The following is a 15,490-nucleotide window of genomic DNA, read 5'->3' on the forward strand; positions in this document are numbered from 1 at the left end:
AATCATCAATAATACGATATCAGAACTAGTTTGATACTCATAGCTCAAGAATCATATGTTCTTAAAAGGATGTGCTTATATATATATATATATATATATATATATATATATATATAAATAAACCTACATTCCAATAGTTCACACTAATTTCAAGTTTCTAAAAAAATAATTAAGTAATACAAAAAGACAAAATATTAAATCATACAAATATGAGTGAAAGATCAATATATGTTTTTTTTCTAACACAGTGTATTTGGATCTGTCACTCTACTTTAACGGATGTAAAGGAAAGGTCATTTAGATATACAAATTTCCCCATATGAAAAATCAGAAAATGCATGATATATTTATTTTGGTATATCTACAATCACCGAAGAAAAAAATGGGTTTTACACATATTTTATACAAATATACCGTCTTATTCTTTATTTTACTTTCATTATTCTGTTCCAATATTGGTAAAACGAAGCATAATCCATGTGATAAACTTACACTTTTTATATTTTAAAAAATTAAATTTTTTATCACATTAAAACTATCATGTTCAACAATTTTATCATATCATATTACTTATAAATTTCAATAATATAAATTTATTTTATCTATCTTAATTCAAACAATCTAATTGTTTCACATATTTTATTTAAATCAATCTACATCCACTTCAATAAATACTCACAACAAATGTTGACTAACTTTTCACATATCTTTTCACGTATCCAAAGAAAGGATTAATGTTTGATACAGGACGGATGAAGCATCATGTTGTACTGCTAGGGTTTGTTTATTAAATAAAGTATATTTTTTATTTATTTCTAATCAAACGACATGTTTTTCACTTATTTTCTATATCTTCTTTTTTTTCGGTTTATTTTGTATTTCCCAAACGGAAGATTAGGCACATGACAGCAGCGACATGAAATGAAGTGTGTTACAGACGTTAAACAATGTCAGAATATAACATGCGTTTCACGTCTATCACACCAGCCACGCCCACCATTTCCACTTTCCAACCCAGGATAATAATCTCTTCTTATTATAGTTAAACAAAAAATAATAATTCTATCTATTATTTTTAACATTTTTTCATGTACAAAATTAGAAATCTAATCCAAGCAATACAAAAATCAACCATTGGTCATTTATGTCCAATTTAATGACCACGTATAACAACAACCCACACATTTTTTTATTTGTTGGTATTGTCTTGAGGCAATATATAGTGTTGAATAAAATGATATAAAATAAGAAATAAAAGAGTATAATAATTTTGATTAATGGTAGTGCGTTACAGCGCAGAATGGGGAGAAAAAAGACAAAGATGGTATAGAAGAGAAGTTGGGTAGGAATGTACATGAATTGATGAAGCAAGTGGGACTGAGAGAGTGTGTAGTTATTCTTATTAGCACACATGCCAAGGGGAATGTTTATGGGTCCCACATCGAAAAAGAAAGAGGAAAATAGAAGATAACAGTGTATGTCATGTGTCAGATCCTTGTCACTTTTTTCTTCTTCTTTCAATTGGGATACACAAACAAAGGAAGAAGAGGTGGGACGCAAGCAATCATCAATGGTGTCAATTTGTGAGGGAGAAAGAGAAATTTCAGAATTAATCATTCCTCACTCTTCAACCTCTTCATTTTAAAAACATTTTCATTTTTCATAATATTATTATTGTGGAGGATGGATGGTAGGTGGCGTTTTCATTGAAGCAGCTTTATAGTTTGTAGTTATGATGACTATAGTTAATCAATGTTACTACTTCTTTAATGGGATGTCACGTGAAGATATCAGAACTCTCTAACCTGGCCTTTATTCTCCTCTAGCTAATCACAGTACACATTCTGCTTCCTCTTAACACTTTTTTAATAATGTGGAGGAAATGATCATCAATTTACTCACATCTTCAAGTAAACCTGAATCTATGTAAACAACAACTAATGCACAGTACAAAGAAAAGGAAAAGGAAGAAACAATATTCAAACAACCACCACACCACATAGATATTCACATCCAAATGTTCACAACGTGACATTCCTAAACCATAACATAACATACTAATTATATAATATAACATATTCTTGTACATTATACATTTTTCCAATAGGGTAAACCAATGGATGATGATGCTTCTGTGATGGAAGAAATTACATGAAAATGGGCAACACTTAATTTACCCGGCCCCTCTTTCTAGCTACATGTTAACCCTAAAAAAATGGGGTTTATATCTTGATCTCTTCTATCATTGCATATAATCAAATTAATGTAATAATGTAACCCTTGTTTAGTTTTCCGAGTACTACTGAAGCCTGGCTAAAATGAGCTTCATTTCAAGATCCCATCGAGCTTGGTCTTGGAAGAGAGGAGGAGCAAGATACAGGAGAAATCCATGTAAGAATCGATCCTATCAGCTGTTAGCCAGTTATGAAGAAATCCAAACAAGTGAAGGAGTCCCCATGATCTGAAGGAAACTCATTAGAACCCAAAAAAGTTCAAAAAGAAAAATTAACTTGGTAGAAAGCAAGAGAAGAAAGTAAATAAAATATATTTATGAACCTCTTTATTAATTTACCATGATCCTCCGCCAAACATTCCAGTCCAATACCCAGTTGAATCTCCTTGTTGCTTCTGATCCATTGTGGTAGCAGTGGAAACCTGTTTTAAGTCCTCAAATGGAAACAAGAGCCTCCCACTTTGAACATTATGCAGACTCGCGTACCCGTGTCCAATCCCATCTAAAGAGAAGTTCAAGGCTGGCTTGAAATTTTGCAGAGGAAAGCCACAAGTGTAGACAGAATTTGGATCGGCTGGAACGGGAACAGGCATGAAAGAATTCAAGCCAGTGGAAGTTGAAGTGATCCCAGTAAGAAGCTCCAATGCAGAAAGGTGAGAAGTTGTAGGTGTGGTAGTGGTAGTAGTTGAAGATGGAGAAGAAGCCGAAGCCGACATGTTGTTGCTACTATTGTTGTTGTTGTTTTGTTGAACCAATTCAGAGATATTTCTGAAATCTGAGGTGGTGGCTGGGAAAGCCAGATTGAGATCTTGGCCTTGATGAATAATATTATTCTTAGGGTTTTGAGAGTGTGACAATGGAGGTGTGATTACCAGATCAGAAAGCTTCTTGTCGGGTGAATTTCTATGAGGTGTGGAACAAAAAGTAGATCTCTTGTTCTTCCTGGAACCACCTCCTACAGGGATGTTTCTGAGGGATCCACCTTCTGTCCAATACCTTCTACAAGTCTTGCAGAAATAGCGAGGCTGTGTGAGGCTGTAGTTGTTGTAGTAGCAGAACTTGGTGTTAATGGAATGACACCTTGGACAGTTAAGAGATTGTTCTTTCTGTGGCCTTGGCTTCCTTTCCACCGCACCTGCAACCTTTGGACATGTATTTGTCACTACTACTATATCTTCTATTGGTTTCACCACCATCTCCTTCAATATATCATGCACAAACAAGTTAATTACTCAAACCATGCACCTGTGTCTATCTACATATCATACCAATCCAAACAGGTTAATTAATTTACTCTTGGTTACACTTTTCACGATCCAGAAAGAGGGAGGAAATTGTGTATACATGTAATTATTATGATATATGGTTAAAGAAAGAGATGTAGAAGAAGAAAATAAATCAGAACTTTTGAAGTGGTGGGAAAAGCAAAGGAAAAAAGTGAGAAAGCGAAAGGTAGCATATATGATAAAGAAAATTGATAGATATCTGAATAAATTGATATGTGGGAACGTAGTTTCACTTGCACCATTTAAAAAGGGAATCAAAAGGTAGCAGTGAGGTAATATGTTAGATGTAATTGGTTACCTGTGGCCACTGAGCTGTGTCCATGGAGTTGGATATGGATGAAGATGAAGATGAATAGAGGATGAAGGTAGGTGTAGTGAAATGAAGTTGAAAGAAGGAGAAATGATGGTAGGTTTTGTATTTTAGTTGAGAACTCGTTGCAGAAGAAGCAGAAAAGGGGAATGTTAGAAAACTGTGCAAGAGTATGTGAATGAATCCAATACTTTTTGCTACTTTATCAGTTTTAATAGTCAGAGAGAAGAGGAGAGAAGATATAAAAATAAAAATATAATTTGTACTCTACATGTATACATAAAATTAAATCTAACCAATTCATTTTTCATTCTCCTTCAGTATAGTAAGAAATGTCATTCTAAGCTCTTTTACAAATAAAACACTGTAAAAGTTTTATAACAGTAGCACACCAGATATTTTGCTGTTATTTTTATTTATTTTTTTTAAGTTTTTCATATAACAATAAGAAATGTATTTTTTCATTTTACTTCATAATAAATGTATAAGGATTTTACTTCATAATAAATGTATAAGGGTAAATTAATTAAGGGTTGAATATAAAGTAAAGGGGTAATAAATAAAAATAAAAATTAACTTGATCTCAAACTATGAAAAATAATAGATCTATTTTTAAAATGATAATTAAAAAGTTATGAAGAGGTCATTATTAGGATACCAATAAAACAAGTTAATGTTAAAATAAAAAATTGAAATAAAGCTTATTTAATACTCTTTCTGTTTTTTTCTTTAACACTTGTTTTCAAGCCGAAGTATTTAGTTTTCAGAAAATGTGGTTTAATTGATGTGGCTGTTCTAATACTACTAATGATCTTGACTTTCAATTTTGATAGATAATATCATTAAATATGTAAAGTGAGACTTTTATCTACAAATTATTTAATACAACTCCATAAATCAATTTCAAAATCGATCAAGTATTCAATTTAACTAGCTAATTAATCAATCCGAAACAAATATATTTCTAATTTAAACACTAATATGACTTGATCTAATCATCATATCTTTCAATAAGATCAATATTATATTATATTATATATATAGCATTATTTATCAAATTTAAACTTTGTATCCATGTTATATTTGAATAAGACTAATTGGCATAACTAGGATCATAATAGTTAAAAGTATTATAATTTGTGAGAATTTAACTTGATTATTTCATTACGGAAAACAATGATCAAATTATAATTGTATTAGGTTTAAAAAATGTTTAGCTGCGAAATAAAAGTTTCCCTCTAGGAACCCAAAATTTCTTCAAACCTTTAAAACGATATTATAAGTTAGTAATAAAATAATTTATCAAACACAATTATAAAACATTAAAATAAATTGAATAACAAACTAGAATAACTTCCTAACCAAACGGGGAACTTTTCATGAGAATGTGGCTATTTATTTAACCATGTGACTAATTTAAATATTTTTTCCCAAACATATATATAGTTTTATCTATGAGTAGTGATATTTTATATAACTTCTATATGGTTAAATATATTATTATTTTATTTTATATTTATTATTTTCATTTAAATTGTAGTAGCCATCTACGATTTGGTAATTTCTTAATTTAGTATTTAAAAATAATGTTATATGAGTAAGTAACAAATCTTTTTGATATGACCACTGGAGATTGGTGCAGCCCAACCTCGTAACATTTTTTATTTGTTTATACTCCAAAATCGCCACACTTGCTTCCGACACTACCAGCGGAATTAACGTTCGATTTTGACATTTTGTTACTTTCCTTGTTCGTTCACTTCACAACAATACTTTTCTCTAAATCGAACAAGCATACATAAATTAAGAAAAAAAACAAAAATATTTTGAGATGGATTGCAAAAGAGTAATAGATATATATTATTCCAAAAATTATACTTTAAATATTTTTTATAAAAAAAAGATAATTTTATAGATAAATTATTAAATTAAATAAAATTTTAAAAACTTATCAGAATTGATAAATTTATTATTTTATCACGAGTGTAATTAGATTTTAATTAATAATAATGTCATTAAATTTAAATATAGTGATTAGTTAAGTTGTGTGAACTTGACACTAACTTACTAATTTTAATGATTTTTTTAAATTTTATTCATTTTAATGATTAATATATGAAATTATCTCATTTTAGTAAAAAATAATAATACTTTAACTCTTAAATAAATAAAAGAATCAATTTACAATTCATTTTAACAACATAATAATATATAAAAAATATGATTAAAATATTATCATGTTAATTATGAAGTGGGTGTTTTTGTTATAAGAAGGTGGAATATGACCTCTCATATAATTAAGAATTCAGATTTATTTGCAAAATTTCATGAAGTTCATTAGAATCCCATTTAAATGTGCATCATAAGGATTTGGGAGGAAGAGAAAGAGAAATTTGAGTGAGTAAGTGAGTGGGTAGGTTTTGTAGGCATTAGGTGGGAGTGAATGATGGTGTTAATTGACTTTGTGCTACCCAAGAGGAGCGTCTTTCCACTCTCATGCCACACTCTCTACATCATCATCATCATCATCATCATATTCTCTTCTTTTTTTTCAAACCTTTTCCCACTTCAACATTTCTAATTACCACTATTCCCATTTTTATTTTAAAGGTAACTTCAAATTTATATGCTAATCATAACCCTATTTTTCAACTATACACTTCATTAGCTACCATTCTCCTATTCGACAATCAATCAACATCCATAAATACGATTTTGTTACTTTCTCTCATTTAATCTATAAACAAATACTGCTAAATATGCTTAAATCCATAATCTCCTATACTTTACTCAATTTTTATTACCAACACAATCTTAACAGTAGATTAGTAGTTTGTCAATACCATTTAAGTTAAGTATAATAATATAAGAATTTTTTTTTCTAAATTATCTATCTCTTATACTATATCTTTTTTATAATTATTGTTCTTACAAGGTCGGGTTCCTTTTATAGTGACTATTTTTATCTTCTTCTTTTGGTCTTTACGGTTTTCAGGCGCAGTAGTCTTCGATTGGTTGTTACTTTCATTGAGATGAGTGGAGGGAACCTGCTAAGAGACTATCACGATCAAGTTAGTATGAGTACAATGTGCAGGTGAGTCGAGATAAAAGAATTACCTTTGGCATTGAGTCTCCTCTACTATTTATACATTTGGATGGGTCTCAACTGTCATGGGCCAGCTCGTGGGTCCAAAAGAGGGCCCACTCATGCGTTAATAACGATTTACCACTAAATTGCCTTAATTACGATTAATTGTGGGTTTACAAGCTGTGTTTGGATTGAGAGAGTCATCAGAATTTTTCTATCATTCGGCCATGTCGGCCTTCTTGGCTATCCGGTAGTACATTTGTCCTCAGGCTCAAGTGGAGCACTTTGAGTGTTACGTAAAATTTGTGTAAAAGAAAAAAATTCTTTATCTTTAGTTAGATGCTCACCCCGGGTCATATGCCTCCCAGGCCCTAGTAGAGGAACTCTACGCAGGGTCTTATATGGCCAATAAACCAGGTAGCCGTTACTCTGTGTGATTGGAACTTCCGCATGAATATTATTTCGTGTGATTACTCATGTGTCCTCGAATCCAGGTAGGGAAACTCATTGGTGCGTTCGAGGTGCATGAATGTGACGTGCTGTCAGGAGGCGCAGAGTCGCGTGATCTGAATCATTGATGCCGAGTTTATCCAACGGTGTAGATTAAGAGTGACAAATCGTATTCGCCCATTCCTCCACCAATAAATAGGAGTGGTGGTGGGTTCCATCTCTCACGCGTCAACCAAGAGTCGAGTATGTTTGCCTTATAATCTGTGTTTATCGGTTGAAGAGTCTTCGGAGGCAACCATGTCTTCCCTTTCCGTCACCACTTTATTTTCATCTGTGTCAGGGGGTCCGAGTAGGGGAAGGCCAATGACCGTAGATGTTAGTTCTAGTGATACCGAGAGCACTGAGAAGTCCTCTCGGGCTGTTGATCCTATAAGTAGGAATAATTTAGAGCCTGTAGTGTCGTCTTCTTCTTCCCTAAGTGCACACGAAAGGGAGGAAACTCGAGAGGCCGATTACGTATAGGTGGATAATAAGGTTCAAGAGGTTTTCTCCAAGTATCGAGAATCATCCATGCTCCAAACTTTTGCTGAGAGTGTAGATATTCTTTTAGAGGGTGTTCCAGATGGTGGTGCACTATCCTTACGTAGGTGTAGGGAGTATGAAACTGTTTGTCTGAGTAGGGGGAAAAAATCCTCCAAAGATTTTTTCTATTTTTATTCTTACTTGATCTCAGACATTCATGTTCGTTTCCCTTTTGACGAGTTTACCATGGAGGTGTTGTGTGTCTTAAACGTGGCTCCTACTGAGTTTCATTCGAATAGTCGGGCTGCACTCTAGGCTTTTCGGTTGCTCTGAAATGTGATGAGCCTTAAGGCCACCCCTAGGTCTTTTTTGCATTTTTTTCGGCATGAGGCTGGGAGATCAATAAGTTGGGTAGCTTTTTGAAAAACAGCCTTCATGCTCCTTTTACGACATCTTATAAGAACAAAAAATGAGAGTTTCTTCAAGGTTGTGATTGAGAAGGAAGGCCGCCAATTTTTTAAGATGGCAAAACTCCTAGGTTTCCCTTTTATAGGACAAAGGATCCAACACGTTTACATATGTGGACGAGGTCCCTGATGATCGAGGACGACCTGGAAGTGTTGTCGATTCTGGACGGGCTTCCCCACAAGATCCCAACCCGACCTCTCGTCCATGCCTACTTGTCCCCTTAAAAAATCGTTGATGTTGATGGTATGTTATTCTACTTGTCTCGGTGTATTTCTAATCTAACATTGACTTAACCTTTTTGTTGTGTTCAAGAATAATGGCAAGCATGGCACCGAAAGGCGGTAATAAGGATTACTTCTGAGAGCTTCGCCTGATGAGGCAAGCACAAAGGGCCGAGAGGATCAAAATGTAAGAATGTATGGCTTTAAACTAGAGGGCGGGGGGGGGGGGTGAATGATTTAAAGAGGGTTTTCTCAAAAAATTTAAGCCAAGAATGAAATTACTTCGAGAAACAATTGATAAGGAAATCAATTTTCCAAAACACAAAGCAAAAACAACAGTACTAGAAAAACAATCGGTTGTTTATACTAGTTTGCAAATATCAAAACTGAATTTAAAGAGATTAAGGATAGAGAGAATGCACACAGAGGTTTATACTGGTTCACTCTAAACCCAGAGCTATATCCAGTCTTCTCAAAAGCCACTGAGGAAATCCACTAAGCAATCAAACCTAGATCACTTACAACACAACCAAAGAAGTGACCTTGATCCCCTAAAGACACACACTTCTCTTGGTCAGCACAACAACACTAAGAATGTTGATCTTGATCCCCTCAAGAACACACAACACTTCTCAGCAACCACACAAGGTTCTTTCAAAAGATACAAAGGATTACACTTGTTACAGAACGAATTTGAAATCAATACAAGAGAAAATCTTATCTCACACTCTTTGATCAAAACTCAATCTCTAAGCAATCTCAACTTTTCAAAAACTCAATCTCTTGAAAAACTCAAATATGTTTTTCTGTATATATTCAAAGTTGTTGTTTGTTATTAAATCTTAACAAACTATTCATTGCATTTAAAGATTGGTCAAAGCATTAAAAACTGGAGCGTAAACAGTTAGAAAAACATTTAATGCTCAGTCAAAGCACAAAACAGTTTTCTGTTATGGTACCAAAACAAACAATCGGTTTTTTCCACGAATCAATCGGTTGTTTTGGTTTTGACAGCAAGTCAACCATAAAAACAGTTTTCAACATTTTCTAAAAACACCTAAGTATAAAACAATCGGTTGTTTTGACAAAACAACATGTTGTTTTTCACTTAGTTTGAAAAACATTTTTCTTTTAAAATGATTGAGAATGCCTATGCTTTGGATTCAATCAAGAGTGGACTACATATTAAATCTACCCCAGATCCTATCTAAAAGGACAACTTAGCAACAACAAGCACAACCAACCTTTCATCATCCTTCAAAGGGTTTGGATTCTTCAAAGCTTGAACACAGTTGGTTCAACAATCTCCCCCTATTTGATGAAGACAAATCTCTGATGCTTGTGTTATACCTGATTGAATCTGAAGCAGTTCCTGCAACATACAGTTTAAGCAAAGCACTTATGATATATAGTTAGAAAAAAAAACAATATATCAGAGCATAGAAAAACCTACAAGGCTTTCTTTAAACAACCATAAACTGTTTTGCAGAAATTTAAAATTGAAACAACACACAGAATAAATCTCCCCCTTTTTGTCTTCACAAATAGACAAAAAGAAGAGATAAAAAAAGATAATTGTTCTTAATACATCAGAATTAAAAACAGAAGCATAGAGCAGAAAAACTGATACAACACCAAAAACAATTGGTTGTTTCGAGATATCAACCGGCTGTTTTTCATCTTCATTCATCATCAGCATATTGAAGATAAAAAATCTGGTTCTGGACTGCCTCAATTTGTTCATTCAAAGACATGAAGTGTGCATCCATGCTATTAAACCTATTATCAATGCTCTGGAAGTTGCTTACACACAGATCATGGAGATTCCTTTGGTTCTCCGCAAAGCCATCAAGCCTATTGACCATGTATCTCTCAAAAAAGGACATTGTTGGCATTCCATCTTCCTGATTTTCAGCACCAGCACTAGGTCCAACATCTTGATGTGTTTCAGGTTGATCTTCATGTTGAAAAACCATATCAGCAGCATATTCACCTTCTTCAAGATCAGCAACAGCACTTGATGAGGCACCATGGTCACCATCTTTGCTTATCCATTTGCCACCTATTTTGGTGAATCCCATTTTGCTGAGAGATCCATTGTTCAAATCTTGAGTTGACTTGACCAACTCAGATGTTTCATCCTCCAGATTCACTTCAAAATACAACAAAAATTTAGAAATCAAAACAGCATATGGATAGTGAAGTCACTTAACCTCATTGCCTTTTGCATGTGCTCTTTGATGATGTGGATCCAATTTATTCTGATCTTCTTCATAATGTAGTAGATATACACCAGGTCCTCCTCTGTAAGAACAGATGATTGCTCCCCCTTGGAGTTAGAATCCAAGTCACAATAAGGGCCAACAACCTTTCATCAAGCCTCAAGCCACCAACCGAACAAGTCCTAACTTGAGCATTTTGATTCTTCAAACAACTCTTGTAGTATTGGACTTTGTTGAAATCCTCCACTACACCAAGGTTCCCTTGTTGATTCTGAGGCCAGAATATTTTACACCAGCTACTGCAATCCACACATCATATGTGATCTCCATATCTACACCCTTCACATGAGAGACAAGGTTGTTTCCCTCAAACTTGAGATTTGTGTAGAACACTCTAATCAAATCTGGGTAGATGTTCCCCTTCATCTCCAAGAACTTTCTGAGAGATTGATCTTTGAGCAACCTTATGATATTTTCTAGCTTTTGGCTTTTCAGCTAATCAAAGCAAACAACTTTGGGGTTGTTTCTCACTTTGGTGCTAGTCTCAAACCTATACCTTTCAAATTAGATCATTATCAACAGAAAAGCATCCTTCTAGCCTTCCTCCAGATCTTACTGCTCTAGTTTTGACTCTTTTTGAGGTGGGAGGAGTTGATTCCATGATGGCAAAGAAGAAACAGAGAGAAGTTCACACAAGAATTGCAAGAGATGTTGCAATTGGTTGTTCTTGTGGAAGAGATCAGCTGCAACAAATTTTATAGCAAAAACATAATCATAAAGCATTCAATGACATGAGTGGGTACTAGATTTTCAGAGAGAGAAGACTTGACCATGCACTACCTAGAAAACGTCAGAAAAAGCAGAAAATCACATGGTCATCACTTGTGATCTTTGACTAGTCATAAAAACTCTTAAATTTTCAAAGATTATGGAATATATTCCTTTATGACTGTTGTAACTTCTTTCTGAGCATGATCAGCTTTCAACACAGGTTCATTGACCAAGGATTATTTCTTTAATTTGATCTACAATGGATATAAATTCAAAAAGGAATTAAATTGATTTCTTTACAGTGTTGTCAGATACAAAACAAGCTGTTGCTTCGAGGAAACAATTGGTTATTTTTATGTAGCAATAAAACTGATTTTGAATTTTTTTAAGCATGAGCAGAAAGATTTCAAAGCAGATGAAATTGAACATTTTAAAGAGGTTATACAAGGAATGAACTTTTAAAACAGGAATTAAGAACAGAGATAAGGAATGTCTTATCCTTTATGATGTTCTTTCAATGAGCCATGTTCTTTGTGATCAATAAGCCTCATTTAATTGTTGAGAGCCTTTGGCAGATACAGAACATTGATTCAGCTTCAATGTTGGTCTTTTTCTTCCAAGAACTTGATCAGTTGACTCAGTCCCTCACATTTCTTTAGATTTCCTGCACAAACATGAGTTCAAGCAACAAGATTTGGCCCCTTCACAAATGTGGGTCCAATTGATTTCTTTTTCTCATTTGGAACCTCACATCCTTTAGGAATCCATTTCATGAAGCCCCTGGGAATAGAAAACTTTCTTATTTTGTAGAATCTAACCAAATGGCCCTTTTTCATGCAGTAAAAGCATGTAACAACCGGTTGTTTCGTCTTAACAATCAGTTGTTTTTCTGGCTTTCTTGAAAAACTTTTTCAAAACTTATCTTGTTTGTTTTGTGGATTAAAACCTAAACCAGCTTTTCCAAAAACACAATTTTGAGATGCCAAGACATTCTCAAAGTTAGATTTTCCCTTCGAAAGCTTATCCACAGTATTAACAAGATAATGCACTTTCTTTTCAAGGTTTTCACAATTTTCGCAAATGAGAGTGTCACACTTGCAAGAAGAATTTTTTAAATGTGTTTCCAGATTTTTGAAATCCTTTTTAGATTTTTCAATCTCTTCTTCAAGTGCCTTCACTCTCTTTTCCAGCCAGCTGTTAAGTTCTTTAAATCGGTTGTTTGAAAGAACCAATCAATTAGCTTCATCGTGAGTTTCTTGAAAAGCTTCAAACAATTCACTATAATTTTGTTCATTTAAAGAAGCACAAGAACTTACTTCACTTGAGCTGCAAGATTCATCATCATCTTCAACAATCAAACAGATGTTTGCTCTCTCTTCTTCACTTGATGAAGAGCTTGATGATGATACCTCATTCTCATCCCAAGCTATGTAGGCTCTCTTTGTCTTGTCCTTTTTTTCCTTGTAGCTAGGTTTTTTATCCTTGCTTTTGTTTGGGCAATCTGCCTTTATGTGACCTTGCTCACCACAACCAAAACAAGTATAGTTATTGGAATTAAAATTATTGGATTTCTTGTTTCCATACCTATCTTTGTTGTTATCTTTGTTGCGGTTCCTCTTCAAGAATTTGCTAAACTTTCTTGATAGTAAGCTAAGGTTCTCTTCATCACTATCATCGCTGGATTCTTGCTTGCCTTTGTGCTTGGCAACTTTTAAGACTATACTCCTTACGTTCTTGTCTTCGCTTTCTTGAACATTGAGTTGATTCATCTCTAACTCATGTTCCCTAAGCTTGCCAAACAAAGAAGCCATACTCAAGGATGTTAGATCTTTTGATTCGGATATAGCAGTTACCTTAGGTTGCCATGCTCTATCAAGACATTTCAAAATCTTGATGTTTAGCTCTTCCTTTTCAAAAGTCTTGTCAAGGCGCATGAGATGATTGATGATGTGCGTGAATCTTTTCTGCACTTCAGCAATTGTTTCACCTTTTAGCATTCTGAACATCTCATACTCTTGAATTAGAGTATGCTTCCTAGCTCTTTTCACCTCATTTGTACCTTCATGAGTTACCTCCAAGGTGTCCCACATTTCTTTTGCTGATTTGCATTGAGAGACCCTGAAAAACTCGTCTGAATTTAAAGCAAAGGTTATTATGTTTTTGGCAATGCAATCGAATTTGGCCTTCTTGCTTTCAGAATCAGTCCATTGAGACCAAGACTTTTCAATGGAAGATCCATCTTTTTCAAACTTTGGGACAAAAGGACCATTTTCAATTGCATCCCAAATACCTTTGTCAAGTGATTCCAGAAAGATTTTCATTCTTACTTTCCAAAATTGGTGGTTCAAACCACAAAACAGAGGTGGTCTTTTGATTGAAGCACCTTCCCAAAAGGTAGTCTCTCAGCTATTAAAAAACAGTTTTAGGATCACACTTGAATAAATTTCAAGAACCAAGCTCTTGATGCCAATTGTAAGAATGTATGGCTTTAAACTAGAGGGGGGGGGGTGAATGGTTTAAAGAGGGTTTTTGCAAAACTTTTAAGCCAAGAATGAAATTACTTCGAGAAACAATTGATAAGGAAATCAGTTTGCTAAAACACAAAGCAAAAACAACAGTACCAGAAAAACAATCGGTTGTTTCGCAAAAACAATCGGTTGTTTCGCAGAAACAATCGGTTGTTTATACCAATTTGCAAATATCAAAACTGAATTTAAAGAGATTAAGGATAGAGAGAATGCACACAAAGGTTTATACTGGTTCACTCTAAACCCAAAGCTACATCCAGTATTCTCAGAAGCCACTGAGGAAATCCACTAAGCAATCATACCTAGATCACTTACAATACGACCAAAGAAGTGACCTTGATCCCCTAAAGACACACACTTCTCTTGGTCAGCACAACAACACTAAGAATGTTGATCTTGATCCCCTCAAGAACACACAAAACTTCTCAACAACCACACAAGGTTCTTTCAAAAGATACAAAGGATTACACTTGTTACAGAATGAATCTGAAATCAATACAAGAGAAAATCCTATCTCACACTCTTTGATCAAAACTCAATCTCTAAGCAATCTCAACTTTTCAAAAACTCAATCTCTTGAAAAACTCAAATATGTTTTTCTGTATATATTCAAAGTTGTTGTTTGTTATTAAATCTTAACAAACTATTCATTGCATTTAAAGATTGGTCAAAGCATTAAAAACTGGAGCGTAAACAGTTAGAAAAACATTTAATGTTCAGTCAAAGCACAAAACAATTTTCTGTTATGGTACCAAAACAAACAATCGGTTGTTTCCACGAATCAATTAGTTGTTTTGGTTTTGACAGCAAGTCAACCATAAAAACAGTTTACACCTAAGTATAAAACAATCGGTTGTTTCGACAAAACAACAGGTTGTTTTTCACTTAGTTTGAAAAACATTTTTCTTTTGAAAAGATTAAGAATGCCTATGCTTTGGATTCAATCAAGAGTGAATTACATATTAAATCTACCCCAGATCCTATCTAAAAGGACAGCTCAGCAACTACAAGCACAACCAGCGTTTCATCATCCTTCAAAGGGTTTGGATTCTTCAAAGCTTGAACACACTTGGTTCAACACAAGAGAGGTGCTGGATCTTCCACACCTGCCGCAAAAGCTACAATTCCAATAACTGTGGTGTGGGCACCAGAGAGCACCCGTCCTCCCCTCAATCTAAAGAAGAGAACGAAGGAAGACCGAGGGAAGGATCGTGGTCGCTCTTCTTGGCGTCACGAAGAACATTCCTCTTGGGCAAGTCCCCCAAGAAAGGCCGCGGAATCGAGGGATTGAGCTCAATTGACCTTAATTTCTTGGGTCACAATCTTTGAGTGGTTGAGGGGGTGACAATTACCCTCAACCCCTACGAGCAAGACGCTTACTTGTCGGCTCG

At 34.3% G+C, this 15,490-nt stretch overlaps 1 protein-coding gene across 4 annotated transcripts; it reads right to left on the reverse strand.

Moving 5' to 3' along the window:
• Window positions 1–1,978: 1,978 nt before the first annotated feature.
• LOC137816951 (dof zinc finger protein DOF4.6-like) lies at window positions 1,979–4,013 on the reverse strand. 4 transcript variants are annotated; one of them, XM_068620140.1, is made up of 3 exons: window positions 3,818–4,013; window positions 2,573–3,432; window positions 1,979–2,461 (listed from the first exon to the last, which is right to left on the reverse strand). In XM_068620140.1, coding segments are annotated over exons 1-3 (885 nt in total). In that variant the 5' UTR covers window positions 3,842–4,013; the 3' UTR covers window positions 1,979–2,460. The 4 variants fall into 4 exon arrangements, with proteins under 4 accessions (XP_068476241.1, XP_068476243.1, XP_068476240.1 ...); XM_068620142.1 differs by having other exon boundaries at window positions 2,573–3,375; window positions 3,818–4,009; XM_068620139.1 differs by having other exon boundaries at window positions 2,557–3,432; window positions 3,818–4,009.
• Window positions 4,014–15,490: the final 11,477 nt, after the last annotated feature.

Source organism: Phaseolus vulgaris, unplaced genomic scaffold, assembly GCF_000499845.2.
Source record: "Phaseolus vulgaris cultivar G19833 unplaced genomic scaffold, P. vulgaris v2.0 scaffold_14, whole genome shotgun sequence".
Taxonomy (NCBI): domain Eukaryota; kingdom Viridiplantae; phylum Streptophyta; class Magnoliopsida; order Fabales; family Fabaceae; genus Phaseolus; species Phaseolus vulgaris.